Source organism: Peromyscus eremicus, chromosome 8a (genome assembly GCF_949786415.1).
Source record: "Peromyscus eremicus chromosome 8a, PerEre_H2_v1, whole genome shotgun sequence".
NCBI classification, from domain to species: domain Eukaryota; kingdom Metazoa; phylum Chordata; class Mammalia; order Rodentia; family Cricetidae; genus Peromyscus; species Peromyscus eremicus.
Window position 1 is genome coordinate 34,986,572 of NC_081423.1, and position 18,632 is coordinate 35,005,203.

General features: G+C 54.5%; 1 protein-coding gene across 3 annotated transcripts in view; it reads right to left on the bottom strand.

The window, feature by feature from the left end:
• Nucleotides 1-2,412: 2,412 nt before the first annotated feature.
• Nucleotides 2,413-18,632, bottom strand: part of Jade2 (jade family PHD finger 2) — a 47,781-nt gene continuing 31,561 nt past the window's right edge. For all 3 annotated transcript variants that reach the window (XM_059270499.1, XM_059270500.1, XM_059270497.1), the window contains 7 exons: nt 18,112-18,323; nt 15,945-16,112; nt 14,116-14,232; nt 12,570-13,034; nt 7,395-7,512; nt 4,354-4,485; nt 2,413-3,500 (listed from right to left, as the gene is read on the bottom strand). In XM_059270499.1, the coding sequence (XP_059126482.1) occupies nt 2,686-3,500; nt 4,354-4,485; nt 7,395-7,512; nt 12,570-13,034; nt 14,116-14,232; nt 15,945-16,112; nt 18,112-18,323 (2,027 nt within the window). In that variant the 3' untranslated portion in view covers nt 2,413-2,685. The remainder of the gene's footprint in view (nt 3,501-4,353; nt 4,486-7,394; nt 7,513-12,569; nt 13,035-14,115; nt 14,233-15,944; nt 16,113-18,111; nt 18,324-18,632) is intronic.

An 18,632-nucleotide genomic window follows, 5' to 3' on the forward strand; every position in this document is an offset into this window, starting at 1 on the left:
TTAGCCTGTGTCCTGTGATGAGAGGGAATGAGGTGGAAGGGCAGCCAGGGTTGATGGGAAGGGTACAATAGCCAGAATGAGAAAGGAGTCCTTTCTGCCTCCCTAAGAGGGGTAGTAGATGTGGGCAAGAGAACCGCCTCTGGCCTGGAGAAGGTGCCTTGGTCAGAGTGTGGCAAAGCCATCTATACCATGGACAGTGGCCTGGGAGGAACTAAGGGGAGAGGCTAATGGGACGTCCTCATCCTCCTGCAGCCTGACGGACATCTTAGAAGTGGGGACAGCTGCCTGATGAAGACTGCCATAGGGCTCGGCCTGGTGAAGGGGCCTATTAACCAGCCATAGCAACAGACAGCTGAGCTTCATGGCAGGCAGGACCTAGTGGATAGACAGAGTTCAAAGCAGGCACCAACTTCCAAGACGCCCAGAACCAGGGCCAAAATAAGCAGAGGCTCCCTAAAGCGCCTCACATGCCTGCCCAGTCCAGGCCCCGAGGGGAGAGTGCCAGCAGCCCAGAAAAAGGGGTTGGATTCACTGCACTCATCACTAACGTCTACTCACAGAGCCTAGCCCCTGGCCCAGGGTGGAACAGAGTGGTCAGGGCCATCTCCTCCCTCAGCCCTCAGTGTTTGGTTGTTCTTTAAGCCCCCATGCCCTTTGCGTCCCACAGGTCAGACCACCAGGCAATCCAGCAGACGAGGTTGCGACCCGAAGTGACCCAAAGCACAGGGGTAAGGAAGGTCTGTTCAAAGGCAGTAAACAAGAGACTGGGCGGGGGATGTGGGTGCGCTGTCACCACTACCAAGACAGGCAGGCAGACTAAGTCTATGTGGTAGCCGGTGCCATCCCAATGCCCAGGATCCTTGGAGTCCACCCCACGCCCTCGGAGTCCATTTGAATTAGACGTGTTTGTCCAATACACCAAACTGAAGTCATTGTCTTTGCTTCTGATTCTGCTCAAACTCACTGTCGTACCTTGAAAGTTTTGGAGTCGAGGTGGGTGAAGGTCCTGTGTATTTGCTCTTTTTGTGTATCTGTGTGGTGGCGATGAGGGAACCACGCTGGATTCACAGTCAGGATTCTTCCCCCCCAAAGTGGGGGGAGTACTCAAAGTTTAGGACCACACTCACAGCGGCCCAGCCCAGGGACCATAAACCAACAGCAGCAGCAGTGGCCGCCTCCTCCTCCTCCTCCTCCTCCTCCGAGGCCTTGGGCCCTTCTCTGTAGGTGTGTGCAATAACCGAGTCTCGGAACTCTGGTGCTAACCAACTCCTTTGAAAAGGAAGTTCATGTTGACAGTTGTCAGGTCTGGGCTGTGCTGTATATTATGGTCAAAATATTCTTTGGCATTCTCAGGATGATTCGACTGGTTCACTGGACTTTTGCAAGGTTCTGGTTGGAGAAGTTCTGGCTTTACCAGTGGTGGAAGTGACCCAAGAGTAATTCGTAAAAGAAAAAAACAAAAAAACAAAAAAAAAAAAACGTTTTCACGGAATTCCTTTGTTCCCTGAGCTATCACCCTGGGGCCACTCCATCAAAACTCTTCAGACCGACCTGGGGACTTGGAGGAGGGGGGACTGGAGAGGGAGAGGAAAGGGGGTACAGCAGGGAGGGGAAGGGGGTTAAGGCGCCAAGGGACAGAGGAACACAGGACAATCCAGCAAGACTTCAACCAGCCCCAGCAGGCCAACACTGGCCTGCCCTGGGCCCCGGGATCCCACGACACTTGTTGGAAGGATGTTTCCAGAAGGAAACCAATGAGGAAGCTCATCTCTTAGCAGGACTAGGAAACTTCAAAAGGCAAATGGTCTGGTCTGGCCAGCTCCACATGGAGAGGGCCGACTGTGGCCAAGACTGGCCCCAAAGGAAGAAAAGGAAGTTGAAGCCCCGGAGTGATTCTCTGCAGTGGGCTGATCTGAGCCCCAAGCCCCGGGCTGGGCACTGGCCCTCCCTTGGAGCCTTCCACCTGGACAGGTGGTTGGCTCTTTGGGGAGTCCCCTGAGTAAATAGCACAGCTCAGGAAAGATTCTGGGAACCACTTCCCAGAGCTGCTCGGGCTGGGCACTGGCAGGGACAGAGCAGCAAGGGAGGGGGGTTGCGGGTGGGCGGGCGGGCCTCAGATGTTGTGGGCTATTGGGGAGCCAGCCGGCCCCCTGCACCCCCTCAGTGCTTTCTCATAGAAACTCTTTGTGCTTGTGACAGTGAATAGACTGGCTGGGTATCACTCACTCCTTATACTTCCTTAGGGATCAGTGGAGTGCAGCAGGACACCCCCCCACCCAAAACGGACCCCAGTACAATCTGGGGGGACAAGGCGGGGCAGGCCCTGGGATGGCCCATCTGCCATGAAATAATGCCCAAACGACAGTCTGTGTCACCCAGTGGCAGTGGGCAGGAGCCCTGAGCTCTCCCTCACCTTGTCTACATCAAGCCAGAAGCCCGGCGATGTTGTGTGGGCTGGGACAGGGTGGCACATGGAACCTGGCGCAGTCCCTGGCCAGGGCCACGGGAGGAATCCTAACGTCCTAGGCCAGCACAGAGGAAAGACAACGGAGTGGAATTCACAACTCTCTCTATATTAAAAATAAAACCACGACAGAGTGGTGGGTCTGGGACACTCAGCAGTTGGAAATGGCAGTTGTGATTGGGCTGAGGCCCTGTGGGAGACCAGGGCAGGGCCCCGGTGAGTTAGGAGGCCAGTACCCCCATGCGAACTACCTCCTCTGCCCCTGCCTCCCTGGAAGCCCGCTGTAGCCCGCTGTCCTCTGCTTCTACGTCAGAGTCGCTCATCTCCTCATCAGAGAAGTAGCCATCAGCCTCCGTGTCAAAGTGCAGGCTGACCTTTGGCCTCTCGGCCACAGTGGACGGCAGTCCTGTCCCAGCATCAGACCTAGCACCCGGAGACTTCCGACTGACCTTGATCTCTCGGGGTGGCCGGAGCCTGCCCAAGGGCTTGGGGCTCACCGTAGGGCCAGGCACTTGGACATTCAAGTCGGAAGCCATGAGGGCTGTCTCGTCTGGGGTGTCGGAGGCCAGCGGTGGGGGGCTTTCCAGTGCTGCTGGGACAGGACAGTCCCCAGCCGCGGGGCTGGACGGCAAATGAGAAGACGTCCTCCGTGGTGGCTTCCTGGTGGGTGGTCCATGCATGCCCTTGCCACTGCCAGCATCCTGGGCCCAGGGCTTCTTGGGTGGCTTGTCTGGAGTGGTCCGTGCACTGGGCCCATCCTGAAGTGGGGGTGGTTTCTTTTTGGCAGGCAGGCGAGTGCGGCCTCGGGCCTTCCTGGCAGGGTCACCGGGCCGCAACGAGGGGTCCCTCATGAAGCTGAGTAGCGTCTCCTCATCCTGTAGCAACTCCTCTGACAGCAGACCCGAAGCAGGATCCTCCCGGTGCCCACTGTTCAAAGACCACTCACTCATGGCCATGTCCTCTGCTGTGATCTGCACTGACTGGGCCAACCAGCTATTGAAGAAAGTGCCGTCGATGGGGAACGAGGTGGACAGACCTGACCCGTGGGAGAGAAGGCGGGTGTGTGAGCCACGTGTACCACCCTTTCAGGGAGCCCAAGACAACCCACCCACCCAGGCAAGCCATCTTGTTCTGTCCACCCCTCCCACAAGGCCACCAAAGAGCAGGGCCAGATACTGGCCCTGCTCACCAGGGTGACCGACCCCAGGACTGGCTTTGCAAATGGTGGTAGAGTGGAGTGGAAAGGAAGCGGTTGAGTTCCCTTGCTCAAACACTAGGACTTTCAAAAGCCGTAAGAACAGAGAGGCCACCAGGGGGCGCTGCATCTTTACAGGCAGTCCCTTCAGCAGCTTGAAGGAAAGCGTATGACAGAGATGTCTCCCTGAAACACGGTGGCCAGGACCAGCTTCAGCTTTGGACCCTATTTTACTGAAGTCTACTGTGACAGTGACTAGTGGGCCTGCTGTCACTCCTCTTGGTCTCTGGGTGGCTCAAGAAAGGTCAGCTGGGGTTGAGTAAACAGCCCACGGGGGCGGGGTGTGTGTGTGTGTGTGTGTGTGTGTGTGTGTGTGTGTGTGTGTGTGTCTGTCTGTCTGTCTGATAGGGTAGAACAGGAGCAAAGACTTCTTGCAGTCTTCTCCTCCCAGCATGGCGCTGATTTCTAGGGACCTCTGGAAGGACCCAGCACTCTGGCCAGGACAGCTTCTGAGATGACAGAACTCAGTCTCCATCCAGCTAGACTGTCTTGGGATCTCAGGTGACAGGAGGCTGTGGGCACCTGGAAGAGGGAGCGCCTAAGTGGGGCTCTCCTCTGAGAAGGCCAACTCTGCTTCGTGCTGCTGGCTTCCTATGGCGTGAAGCTACCAGGCCTCAGTGGCCCCTGCACTTACCCAGCTGCCCCAGCACAGACTCTGGCACGGCCTTTATTTTCTCTTTCTTCTCAGGGCTGCTACCCTTGGGGCCCTCTCGGCCTTTCCTCTTCGAGTCATTCTTCTTGCCCTTTGCTCTCCTCCCAGAAGACTCTGTGTTCGAGAAGGAGAGGGTTAAACCTGAGGGGCAGCCCAGGGGTCCTCCATCAACTGTGTCTGTTCTCCATGGCACCAAGGTTCACAGTCAGTGTGCCAGACACAGGGGAGCTGGGGTAGAACAGAAGGTAACCGCCCACAGCTCTACGAAGGATCTTCGGGTAGGCACAGGAAGTCCTTGTGACTGGGACTTTGGTGTGGCCTATGAAACTGACAGTCCTTGGAGAGTCCTGGTGGGTGGAAACGGGGACTGGAGATTATAGAGACAGGGCAATGGAGCCAGGACAAGGAGCTAGACACAGGGCAGAAAAGCATCATCTGGGGGTAAGCGGCTTAGGTTCGGGGCCCTGACGCCACAGCCAAGCTCCTCCTGGCCTGCTTGTGCAGTGAGGCAGGAGATGGAAGGTTCCAGTTTCCTATCTGGTTCTCAAGTCCCTTCATCCAGAAAAGAAGGGTCCCCAGCTCCTCAGCGGAGGCAGGAGGGCTTCCTGAACAATGTTTAAAAAAAGATGGAAGGCATACCCTGAGCTGTTCTCAGCCCCTAGAGTCTTTAGCTGGACCTCAGTCTCCTTGCCTGTAACATGGACCCAAGTCCGACATCCTAAGGCCCCAAGGCATCCCATGTCCCATCTTGGTTACCCTGCAGCCTCCTCTAAGCAACTTTCCTCCCTCAGATGTGTCCACTTCAAGCAGGGTTAAAGCAGTCTTCTTCAAAGATGTACTGCCCCGCACAACAATGCTTTCTCCTCCCCAGGACAAGGAGCTGCAGAGTCTCCAGACCCTACGTTGGGGTGCAGACCCTCTGGTGTATAGGATACTGTGCCCAAAAAGTGCTACTCCTACCTCAATACCCTCAGCATCCTTGAACACAAGGACTTTGTGTGTTTTTAGGAAGACACGTGTGTGCGTGGCCTCCTCCAAGTGCCACTGTGTCCTTCTCAATACCCCTGACCCTGTACGGCCACTGCCTGCACATCCTGGGACACTACTTTACTTTCTCGCTCCAGAGAGCAAACTATACGTGGGCAGGAAAGGTCTGGAGGCTACAGAGCTTCCAATTCCACAAGGCCATGCCCTGTCTGACCTCTGTAGTTCGCAATAGTGATTTCTTTTCTTTTTGCCTTTGATTATGCTGGGTTAAATTCCCAGCACCCATACGGTGGCTCATGACCATCTTTAACTCCAGTTCCAGAAGATCTGATGCCCCTTTTAACTTCCACAGGCACTAGGGACACACGCAGTGCATGCACAGATATGCAGACAAAACATTCACACACATAACAAACATAGATAAGAAAATGGTTCTTAGCCAAGGCAGCCTTTAATCCCAGCACTCAGGAGGCAGAGGCAGGTGGATCTTCGAGTTCAGCGCCAGCCTGGCCTGGTCTACAGAGCAAGTTCTAGGACAGCCAGGGCTACACAGAAAAATCCCGTCTCAAAAAAACAAAAAGCAACAACAAAAAAAGAAAATCGTTCTTATATAGTGGGGGTGGTCTCAAACTTATGTGGCTGTGGATGACCTGAAACTCCTGATCCTTCTGCCTCTACCACCTCCCAAGGTCTAGGATTACAGATGTGCACCAGAACACCTGGTTCTATGCAGTGCTGTGTATCAAACCAGGGCTCCATGCGTGTTACGTGAGCACTCTATCAAGTAAACTCTATTACCAGCCCCTAAGGGGCCAGAAGAGGGCGCTGGATCCTCTGGAACTGGAGTTACAGACAGTTGTGAGTCACCATGTGGGTGCCATCAATTGAATCCAGATCCTCTGGAAGAACAGCCAGTGCCCTTAACCCATGAGCCATCTCTCCAATTCCCCTTCCTCTTTTTTTTTTAATTTAAATTTTCTTCCTTCCTTCCCTCCTTCCTTCCTTCCTCCGTCCCTCCCCTCTTCCTTGAAGCTCACTATGTAGCACAGGCTGACCTTGAACTCGAAATTCTCTGGCTTCAACCTCTTAGGCACTGGGTTCACAGGTATGCTCCACCACCCCTGGCTTCCATGAATGTTAGTAGCCTCAAAGGGTAGAGGGAGCAGCTCAGCTGCAGAGAAGGGGCAGTCATTCCCTCTAATGGTGCCGTGTCCCCAGCACCTCTCCCTCATCATTCACGGCCCAGAGTGACCCCCAGGCAGAATTGGCAGCGGCAGCCCCCATCACCACAGCTCTACCTAGGCGTTTCTGCTGCACATGCTCAATATTTGAGCGTGACGGCGTGTGTATGGGGGTGCTAAGCATGTCTTCCAGACTCTATGGCTAACCAATGCAATCCACATCAAGGCCTTTGCCCCTGGCTTCTAGGTCTGCTAAATACACGTTATACCCAGAGAAAGAAAGAGGACAAGAAGACACAGCTGATCCCAGCCTTAATCTCATCACATGAGACCATCTCTGCTCAGCGGCCTTCCCAAGGACTGAACCCCAGGCACACCAGGGTTCAGGGTTCAGGTTCAGTGTTCTGCCTGCATGTATGCCTGCTCGCCAAAAGAGGGCACCAGATCTCACTACAGGCAGTAGTGAGCCTCCATGCCATTGCTGGGAATTGAACTCTTGACCTCTGGAAGAGCAGCCAGCGCTCTAAACCTCTGATCCACCTCTCCAGCCCACTGTCTTGAGCCCAGCGGAGCCAGGAAAACTCTGGATCTGCACCTGCCCTTGTGCAAGCTAAGCCACTGCTGATGGAACTGGGCTATGCCAGGGAACCAGTGGTGCCCCTGAGGGCAGGCTTGAACGGCACAGTCCAGACTCTGGCTCCTTGTCTACTACTAACACAACCAGGGCCTTGACGGGGTCTCATTTGGACCTGATGACTGCAATGGTGGTGAGAAGGGACGGGCGGGTGGCTTCTGGCCCCAGGCCCTTCCAGGCCCCACAGACACGCCTTCCCAGCAGGGAGGTGCCGTGCCTACCTCGACACAGATCTTGCTCCATAAGTTTCATCTGCAGGTGGAAGATCTGCTCCTGGAGCTTACAGATGGAATGCTTCGTTCTCTCGCGCCTTGTCACCATGTAGCACAGGTTCCTAACCTGCGGAGACGTAAGACAGATTGCTCACCTTACTCCTTGCCACCCATCCCAGACCCGCCATCTCCAGGAGCCTCCTTGCTGGAGAAAGTGGGGTTTTGAACATGGGCCACCGCGGCGGTCTCCCCTCTGCCCAAGATATTTGAAAATTCACTCCCAAACCCTGAGTGTGCAGGGAGTATCTGGTCTCATCTTGGCAACCCTCTCGTTCCTGTCCAACACCTGCCTTTCCCAGCAAAGCGACTCTTCAGATACAAGCATCAGGGTAAAAGCCAGCACCCGCCCCAAGGCACCAGCGAGCGGCCCTGTACTTTCAAATGAGCACAATCTGGCAGAATAGCTTTCCCAAGTCTACCTACTGCACCAGGACCTGAGGCAGGCCTCTGCCACTCCCACCAACGCTCCTGTACCCACAGCGACACAATGCCGTACTTCATAGAGGACAGCAGCCTCTGAGTCCCTCAGGCCAGCCAGGCAGAGTCCCTACAGTAGGCTCTGAAGCCATCTGGCTTAGTCTACAGGACAGGCGCACGTTCTTCAGGCTGTCTGGAAGCATCTGAGGTGGACCTGTCGGTGCCTGTGCAGGGTGCCCCCCCCCCCCCCCACACTGACTACTGTTCTCACACACTTCTGGGGCCGAGGCCAGGCTTCAGCCCTTGAGACACTCCCTTGGTCGGGCATTTCCTTTGGGCTCTGATGGAGCTTTCCAGAAACAGGGACAGCTGTTCCTGACCTCAGCTGTTCAGCTTGAATCCTATTCCCACCAAGGTCTTTCTTCACCTAGTCCCCAGTTGGTTTTTGGGTCTTAGCTAAGCCTCTCTGTTCTTAAGCTGCTTGGAGTGGCCTTTAATTCAGAACCCCTCCTTCTAGCTCAAGGGAGTATAACCAGATCTCTGTCGGGTACGGCCTTCCTCCTTTCCTGAGATTAGTTGTGAAGAGGATTCTAGAAGATCCAGTCCAGCCTACAAGCATCAGCAGGATGGATTCAGTATGGACTCTCCTGGGACATTCCATGTGTATACTCCTCACCTGCGCTGTGAACACCACGCCACCACGGTCCACACATCACTGACCCCACCTTTACCAATGCCCATGTCCAGTCCCTTCCTCAAGGGATAGCCCTGGATTTTGACACTTGGTACCAGCCTGGGACCCTCTTACCATGGCCCACCTTCCAACCAACCTCCTCTCCACAACCCTACCTGCACACCAGCTTGGCTCAGGGCCTACCCACTGTCTGGGAGGAATCTGTAGGCAAGCAATTCGGTCAGGGTCTCTTTCTTTGCAGAGCCTGCCACCCAGCAAGGCAGAGATCCTGACCAGGTGGCCCTGACCCAAGACTAGAGGATTGCCAGGCTTCCTGGATAAAGGGACAGCTAAGCCCAGCAGGAGGCCTAGCTAGGCCCTGTGGGGACAATGTAATGGAGCAAGGGGAGGCAAAGCCAGGCAGCAGGGGGGTGGGTGCGGTGGGGGGGGTGTCCTATTGCACCAAGGAGAGTTGTGGAGGCTGAACCAGCCCAGAGCCTCCACCCACAACTGACCCATCAGTACATTTACAGCAGTCTTTCCTTGTGACTGACACCAACTCCCTTCACAGCCCAGTTCTGTCCATCCCCCAGCCTTTCACAGGGACAGTAAAACCATCCCTCAGCAATGCTCTTGAAATGCAAATCAGACCACTTCCTGGCGGACTTACACCTTCCAGGGCCTCTATATGGGGGGTTCAATTCCCCAAGATTTCCTGCTGGGAACCTCAGAATGGGACATAAGGTCTCAGAAGATAAAATTAGCCAAGATGAAGTCATCCTGGGTTAGGGTGGGCCCTTTCTCCAATTGACTGGTGTCCTTACACAGGGCTGAATGAAAACAAAGGGCTGGAGAACGGGGTGGTGACAGAGGTGGAGAACAGAGTGACTGGCCACCAGCCAAGTGTTGTTAAGGATTTTGGCAAGAGACCCCCGATCTAGGGACTGAGAAGGAGGCAAGTGGCGCAGTCTGCAAGGGACAGGGTCCACTTCCCACTGGTCCTCTCTGTCCTTCGGAGCGGCAGCCGGGGTGGGGCTCCCACAGACTCATCTCAGGGCGGCCGTGTGACTGAGAGCCCCTGCCACCCTCTTGGCTCCCACACAAGGTCCGTTCAGTCTCTGGAATAACTCACGTAGCAAGAACCACAACCACTTCCCTGCAGGGCCTGACAGCCAGCGTGGTTGCTAGGGGACATGAGCTGGCACTTGCAAGGCTGATGTCCACTACTGCAATTTTTCTGTCAGCCGTGAATAACTCTGGAGGCTGCAGTGGCTGTGCCCATCCACACTGCCTGCCAAGGTCCAGACCTGCGGCTGAAATTTGTAGGAAAGCACATCGTCTGGGCTGGCCATAAAATCAATTTCATGCCGGTGGCAGCCCCGCTCCTGAACCATCAGAGAAGATGCCCGGGCTGAAGCACCAGGCCTTGCTGCTCTCTGGAGCCCACTCTTGGGACACAGGCTTCACCCTCCGCCAGGAGCTGAACTGCTAATGGAGCCAACAGCAGCAACATCAACCTGCAGTGGGCTGGAGTAAGGGGGCTCATATTCCTGTATCCCAGTACTTGAGAGGGTGAGGCAGAAGGATTGCCATGAGTCTGAGGCTAGCCTGGGCTACAGGGTGAGTCTTAGCCTCAAACAAAATAAAACAACTGACAATGGAGATCACTGTCCTTATGTGACCCCAAGGCCAGTTGGATCCTTACTTCCATTTCTTGGAAAAGGAAACAGAAACAGTTACAGAATTGGGGGCGGGAGTTGGGGGAGGGGAGCACTAAAATCAGTGAACGGCCAGACCACCCAAGACCTCTAACTCCAACATCATCCTGCACCTTCACTCAGAAGCAGGCCCAAGCTGGCCTGGTGCCCAGTCAAAGGCTGGGTACTCTCTCAGCTATTGGCTCTAGGCCATGGTCAGAGACGGGGCCTACTAGCCAGGCCACTGCCACCAGGCGGCTTTGCAGAGAACCTCCCCCAGATATTCATAGGTCTGTCACCAACATGTGGTCCTGAGAGGGCCTGGGCTGGGTGTCAATGGTACCTGATAGCTTGCTTCCTCTTCAGCCCTGAGGCTTCTGGGAAGCAGTTTAGACAGGGGCTCCCGTCAAAAGTCCCCAAGAGACTTCACAGAGTTCCAAGTAGGCTCTCACACTTGTTTCTAGAAGCTTAGATAGGTGTCACCTGCCCTTGGAGGGGTCTGTGGCAGCTCTTATCTGCCCTGAGCCTTTGGAGCCTGGCTGGCTAGCTTGCTGGCACGCCAGCCCTCACCAGCCTCAGACAGCAGCCCCTGGACCAGCTGACACCCGGGTCGGAGGATGGGGGGGTAAGAGGAAACATCTGCTTAGGAAAATCTACAGAACTGCAAACAGCCAATAATGCTTTTCCTGACCCTCACCACCACCTTCGAAATCCAAAGGCAAGCTCCAGCCCAAGACAGGAAGGCTTCCTACCCGTTCCTCCTCCTGAGCCCCATGGGCGGCGCCTGCCTCCAGGGCAGGGAAGCTCTTCCTCGGGAAGTTAGATCAGGTGGGGGCCACCATGGGGCTGGCCAGCACAGACCATGATGTAACATCTGCTAGGTCCTTTGAGAAGCAACAAGAGGCATAGCATTCTGCACTGGAGACCTGGGGGGTGTGGACTTGGAGGCCTCAGGACAACCCTGGAAGGAGCTGCGGTCTCCTTGTGACAGGAGGCTGAACTGTCCAGGCCACGGCGGCTGCAATGCAACCCGCTTTCCCCTCTGCCCTGGCTGGACCGGGGACATGCGATTCTTGCCACACCACAGCCTTCTGACCTGGTGATGGACTTAGTGGCTGTCAGGCAGTAAGTTCCCTCTTGGGCCACCAGGGTCATTTCTCTCTTACCCAGGCCCCAGGGCAGATGTGTAGAGAACAGGGAAGCTGAATTCAGTCACTGCCACCCGCCACAGCACATCACCTGCTCAGGTGTCCCACCCATTTGACAGACGGGCTCACTGAGGCACAGATAAGAAAAGTAGCCAACCATGAAGTCCCTCTGAGGCTTCCAATGAGGACTGCTTCCTAACACAGCCCAGGAAGAGGTCACATGTTACCTGGATTCATGAAGGACACCGTGACATAATTCTACAGTTCTTTGAACCCTAGAATTTTATGTTCAGAGAGGAGACGCCAGAGCAGCTCCTGGGTTCAGAGGAATGGTTTTCAGATCCAGACATGTCACCTCCCTCAGCCCCATATGTACCACCACCTGGGACACCAAGCCATACCTCTACCCTGTCTCCCAGAACAAAGATGGAGGTATGTGTGGCTCATTCACCCAGGCCAGGCCTGGACTAACTCTTTGGGGGATGTGTGATGTCATGTGTCATCTATTCCTTGTTTCTTGTTCTCTGCCTGAAAGTCCATGGGTGTCACATCCACCACTCACTCCTGCCTACCCAGTTCTGGCCAGCACAAGCTTGCTTGGTAACTGGACAATTCCTGCTCTCAATACCTCAGGGCAGAGGTATCCTGGGTAACACTGGCTCCTCCAGTCCCGGTCATCGTTCTCAGGGGTCAGAAGGGGGGCTGAAGGCAATGGCTGCTAGTATCCTTCCCTCCTGTCCCTATAGGCCACCTTCACCCAAGGCCTGAGAAAGAGCTGGAACAAGAGAGATTCAAAAGGTGTGTGATGGCACACATCTTTAATCCCAGCACTCGGGAGGCAGAGGCAGGTGGATCTCTGTGAGTTCAAGGCCAACTTGGTCTACAGAACAAGTTCCAGAACAGCCAGGGCTGTTACGCAGAGAAACCCTGTCTCGCATCCCCTCTGAGAGAGAGACAGAGGAGAAGAGGAGGAGGAGGAGGAGGACGAGAGACAGAGGGAGGGAGGGAGGGAGGGAGGGAGGGAGGGAGAGGCTGAGACTCAAAGACCAAGAGTTGGCAGGGTCTGTCTGTGAAGCATGTGTCATCCTATAGTGTCTTCTAACTGGCAGCCCTCATGCCCCCGAGTCCTGGCTGCCCCTAGGCAGGGCACATGGAGTAAGAAGGCCTTTTACCCACCAGGGCCACTTACCCTCTCCAGGTCCTGCCGCAGGTGGGTGAAAAGCTTCAGGCGGCGATAGAGGACATCCTGCTCCTGCTGGGCCAGGTTGTCCACCTCATCGGTCTTGGGCGTCAGCAGCGGCTGGTTAGCATTGGCCCTCCTCTTCAGCTTCCAGTACTGGTAGATGAAGTCGACCAGTGCTTCCGCCAGGTCCAGCCGTTCGGCCACCTCAGCCGGCTCCACCAGCTCATAGAAGTTTTCCTCTAGCTGCTGCAGCCGCTGCTTGCGTAGGGTCACCTTCTCCAGGTCCTCGATGGCCTGGCTGGGCTCCGCAGGCTCAGAAGCAGGCTCGTTCCGAGGGCCCCCGTCACTGTGCTCCTGGCAGAGTGACTTGAACTTGACCTCATCGTTGTCGGCTAATATAGTCCGCATTTCCAAGCCGCGGTCGAAGGCGCACGTGACGTGGAATGCTGTGATGCAGGAAGGCATGGAACACTGGAGAGAGGGGGAAGGACAGTGTCAGGCACTAAGGGAGCCCCAGGGACCACGGAGGGGTTCATCGAGGGCACGGGGGAAGCACACAATGCTGGGGAGACCCTCCAACAGCCCACGGCGTTAAAGGAGCTTTGGCAGGACAAACAGGAGCCCCGGGGCAGCTGGAAAGGTAACAGAACAAACCCCAGACACCCTGAGGGAGACAACCACCAGGCGGTGACTCTCCTGGGGACAAGATGCACTGTCCTGTGGGCTATATGACTTTGGGATTAGAGGGCAGGGGTGGGGGAGGCTGACGAGGGTCACAGCCTTCTTTATTACACTGTCATCAAAGCCAGGAGCCTGCCCAGGTTCTGCTCTCTGGGAGCAGCTATAAATCCCTGCCTTCTCTTGTCCGAACAGCTTACGAGTGGACCAATCCTCCCAGCCTTGACTAGGGACTGGACCGCTGGAACCAGTTTGTCAAACTAGCCCTTCTGGAGGGCTGATAAATGGGGTGGAGGCCTATTTGCAAGGTCACCCGTGCTCCTGGGGGGAGATGAGAGGGACAAAGGTGGTCTCCCACCCCCACAGCATAGACCAGAAGCACCGCAAACCCTGCTTTGTGGGAAAAGCAAATCCTCAGCTCCCTCCAAATCGGGATCAGAACCACGGGGCTTGCCTAAAGATCACCGAGATGGGAGTCATCATCACAGGTAGACCCGTTAAGTCCGTCTTGTGTCAGGAAGGCCCATTTTCTGAGCTGGAGAGGAACTTAGATCTCCATCTAAGTATCAGGGCTGCAGTCTCAAGGGCCAATGTACCATTCTTCAAGCCCAGAGACACCTGCTCTTGTGGGGCAAGCAAAGTTCTTAGCACTCCATGGGTGGGGTCTGTCCCTATGCGTTGGAGGCCTGGGGATAAATGAAATGTACCTTCCTGATGGGTGTATGCACCAAGCATGACCCCAGTTCTGAGGCTCTCAGGCCCATCAGAGGTGTAGCCACAGGGGATGGTGGTTAACTAGTGGTGTTTTAGGCAGCCCATGTGCATGTCTGGTAAGAAGCAGGCTCAGGGCAGCAGGAAGGAGCAGGCCACCTACCTGGATGCAGGTGCCCGTACACTCTTTGCAGAGGCTGCAGGACAGGGCCCAGCGGCTGGTTGGAATATGTGAGATCTTGGTAATGGGCTCCATCTTCTCTGGACAGCCGATGCTGACCTGGGCAGAATACAGGGGGGCTGCATCAGTGCCCACATGGGAAGCTGTCTGCTGTAACCAGGTAGTGAGCAGACGGAGCCATGGCTGAACTCACAAATCCCAAGTCCTCCCTGAGCTTGGGGTCTGAGTTCCCCGGCCTGGGCCAATCAAGTACCTGCTCACTTGGATCTAGCCCCAGAGTGTGTAAGAACATAGCTGGCTAAGAGAAGCGTGTGCCTGGGAGTGAAGGCTGAGACAGAGGTGCATGTGTGCACGTATGTTCATGTATGTCACAGCTCAGGTGTGGAGGTCAGAGGACAACTAGCAGGATTTAGTTCTCTCCTTCCACTACGTAGGTCCTGGGGACTGAACTCAGGTTGTCAAGCTTGGCAGCAAGCACCTTTACCTGCTGAGCCATCTCGCCAGCCCCCAAGGATGGGGTCCTTAATAGGTCCGTCTGTCTCTGTTGTAACCAGGAGAGAGGGCACTGAGAGGCAGTCCTAGTCTTCAAGATGCAAATTTGACACAAATAACCACGACCCCGAGAAGGGTAAGGTGGACCCCAGTGGGAACCTCTGGACTGAGACTCAGAAGGGGAAAGGCCACATGCTGACGGGGTCTCTCTCCTGGCTTGTTTCTAGGCACCAACAGCAAGGGACCGGTGTTTCAATACAGAAGAGCTGAGCAAAACCCTGGTGAATTGTAGCATCTCACATTTAAAAGAAAATAATGGGCCGGGCGGTGGTGGCGCACACCTTTAACCCCAGCACTCGGGAGGCAGAGCCAGGTGGATCTCTGTGAGTTCGAGGCCAGCCTGGTCTACAGAGCAAGATCCAGGACAGGTACCAAAACTACACGGAGAAACCTGTCTCAAAAAAAAAAAAAAAAAAAAAAAAATACCCCGCAAAAACTAAAAACAAAAACAACTAGCAAACAGTCCAGGAATTTGTATTTTCTGGGGCTAAAGAGATGGCTCAGTGGTTAAGAGCACTGGCTGCTCTTCTAGAGGACCCGGGTTCAATTTCCAGCACCAACATGGCAGCTCACAACTGTCTGTAACTCCAGTTCCAGGAGACCCGACACCCTCACAGACAAATGTGCACATTAAAAAAAAAAAATGGATGGCCACTGTGGACCCAGCCTGCTGTCCACGGCCCTCCCACGTGACCCCAGCCACAGGCTACCTCTGCACCCCAATCCCAGCTATAAGGCAGGCCCACAAACCAACTCCCTGCTGTTACCTCCAGACAAGGGGATTGTCTGTGTCCTGCTTGGTTTTGAGAAGGATATCATACAGCCCAGGCTAGCACTGAACTCAAGATGTAGCTGGTGAAGACTTTGAACCCTTTACCTTCTACCTCCATCCTCCAGGGGCTGGATTTGCAGTACCAAAGCTGGTTTTGTTCTGATTTTAACCAAAGCCTTGTGTCAATGGATCACATAATCTGAGTCCCCCCTGCTGGGCTGAAGTCTGGACTTCAAATCATCCCTCCTGAATGTCCCAGTGGCTCGATACCCCACTTCACAACAGACACTGCACCTGACCTACGACCAGGTCCACAGACAATGTTCCCGTTATTCCTAGACTTGACTCCCTGAGTCTTCACGGGAGCCCAACAGTCCTTTCCTTCCTGTACTCTCACCTGAATTCTGCCAGGCCCGACCTAAGCTCGCCACACATCCCTTCCCCACGTTCTACTCACTGAAATCTTCTGCCTCCCACGCCTACACACCTCAGGAATCCACAGGGCACAGCTGACATGTACCCACTTGGTCCCACTTCTGGTAGGCTTCAAGGCTCCTCCTCGCTTGGGGCAGAGCAGGCACTTGGGCTGGACTCCCAGGGCACATGTCCGGCACAGCCAACTGCCCGTAGGTACCTTGAGAATCCCGTAGCATGCCTGGGAACAGAGCAGGTGGTCATAGGTCAGGGGCATCGGCAAATGGGCTATGTCTGGTCAGAGACTTGGCAGTGGTGCCAGAGAGTTCCTGAGGGTGTACATTCCCATCCTCTGGTAAAGAGGTGGGGGCTGCTCTCTGCTGGAAGACCTGTGTTAGCCAAAAGTTCCTAACCAGCATGGGCTTTAGGGAGAACCTCAACTGCTTCCTGAATTGAATACAAAAGTGGTTCTAAAGCTTCCAAGACCAAGGTCTAAGCTTTCGTCCTTTTTTCTACAGGAGTCTGTGAAAACAGTGACCACCCCAACTTCTCCTGTCATGCCATGGTGGAGGAGACACACATGGACCCAAGAGCTGCTGGGTAGCTAGCTCAAGGCCCTGCTCCTCAGCTTCCCAGGATCTGTCTAGTTCGGCTGTAGTGGGTACATATGCCTCCAAGTTGGGAGCCAGAGTGAGTTCCCTGGCTCCAAGTCAGGTCTGGACCACAAGGCCACAGATACAAGGGACCCAGAGCCCCAAGACCGGAGATCAAGAAAGGGGATCTACGGGCTGGCGAGATGGCTCAGCAGTTAAGAGCGTTTGCTGCTCTGCAGAGGACCCAAGCGTCAGTTCCCAGCACCCACATGATGGCTGACAACCATCTCTCACGCCAATTCCTCCTCTGGCCTCCCTGGGAATCAGGCACACACCTAACTCATTTACATACATGAGGCAAAACGTCCCTCTACACATAAAATAATAAAACCATTTTTAAAAAATAAACAAAGAGTAACTGGACTGGAGAGATGGCTCAGCAGTTAAGAGCATTTGCTGCTCTTTCAGAGGACTGAGTTCAGTTCCCAGCACCCACATCCGGCACTTCACAACCACCTCTAACTCCAGCTCCAGAGGGATTGGCTGCTTCTGGCCTCCACAGGCAGTCACTTATACATGCATAATTACCCACTCCCACACACACTTAAAAAAAAAAAATCTTAAAAAAAAAAAGAAAGGGACTCTGGCTTGCTCTGTTACAATAACAACAGTAAGAAATACTCTAGTGGCACACGCCTTTAATCCCAGCACTCGGGAGGCAGAGCCAGGCAGATCTCTGTGAGTTCGAGGCCAGCCTGGTCTACAAAGCGAGATCCAGGAAAGGCACAAAGCTAAACAGAGAAACCCTGTCTTGAAAAACCAAAAAATAAAGGGGGGGGAAAAAAAAAAAGAAACACTCTAGCATAGTCATACTGTATGTATTTCTTAAGTTAATTTACCAGGGACAGAATATAGCAGGCCATGGGCCTGTGAAACATGTGGAAATTTGAGGACAATTCTGTGAGTCGGTTCTCTCCTTCCATCTGTATACAGGTATTGAACTCAGGTCACCATTGCTTTTTCAAGCAGGTGCCTTTACTCACGGGGCCATCTCACAGGCTCAGCCCTACTGTCTTTCACTAAGCAAATAGTTTATCATCAACAATTCGCTTCTGGGGGGTTGGGGGTAACGCTGGGGATCGAATCCAAGGCCCCCTGAATGTCAGGCAAGCACGCTACCACACAGCAGTCATACTTACATCTCTGCTCCGACGGCTCACACTCATTTACAGTTTACAGAACAGAGCCTCCAGAGAAGCTAGGAACTTTGCCCTAAGTCTCATAAATTGTGAAAGGCAGAACCACGCTTTGAAACTAGGCAGCCGGCTCTCCATCACTACCTGCTGCTGCTGTCCCTTTAAGGTCAGGATGTGAGGAGCTGGGGCAGTTTTGGAGGGGAAGACCTGAAAAAGATATAGAGAAGACAGACTCCCCAAAGGACACTTGCTTAGGTCTGGCTAGCAGGCCTGAGCCAAGGAGACCCTGGATGTCCCAGGTACTGCAAAGCACTAATGTCCCTAACGTCTTTGCCTCTAGTCCTTCTCCGGGATCTTGGTCTACAGTGCCCATGCTCCCATAACCAACTCAACCAGCCTCATCAGGGCTCAGGCAGCATATGTCAGGAAGAGAGTGACAGGGTCCACCCACCTGGTGCACACAGACGTTGCACTTGTCACAGAAGACCATCTCATTGCCATCCTCGCCTTCAGGGGAGCGGCACACGTCACAGACCACGTCCTCATCGTACTCGATGCCCAGCCCCTCCTGTGTCTCAATGGCCTGTGCCATGTTCTGGTGGCACAACGTCTCTAGCTCTTCTAGAACACGCTCTAACGTTAGCTCATCCAGCTCAGGCCTCTCTGTGGGCAGGACAGCAGAGGACACCATTAGGAGTTCAGCAGACTTTGCAGCAATCAGGGCAAATGCCATGGGGAAGGCTCCATCCATCCACCTACAGTGTGACCAGGACCTCAGCTCCGTCAAGGACAAAGGAACCATCTAGTCCCAAAGGTTTGCTCATCATGGCTGCCTCACTGTCTACAGCCTGCCCTCCACCACTCCCTCACATGTATGCATGCAACACAGGTGTCTCTGGGATGCAGCTGGCTCCAGAAATCTGCTTGCACTGTGTGTACGTTCTCTGTGTACACTCAGATAATGACCGGGCT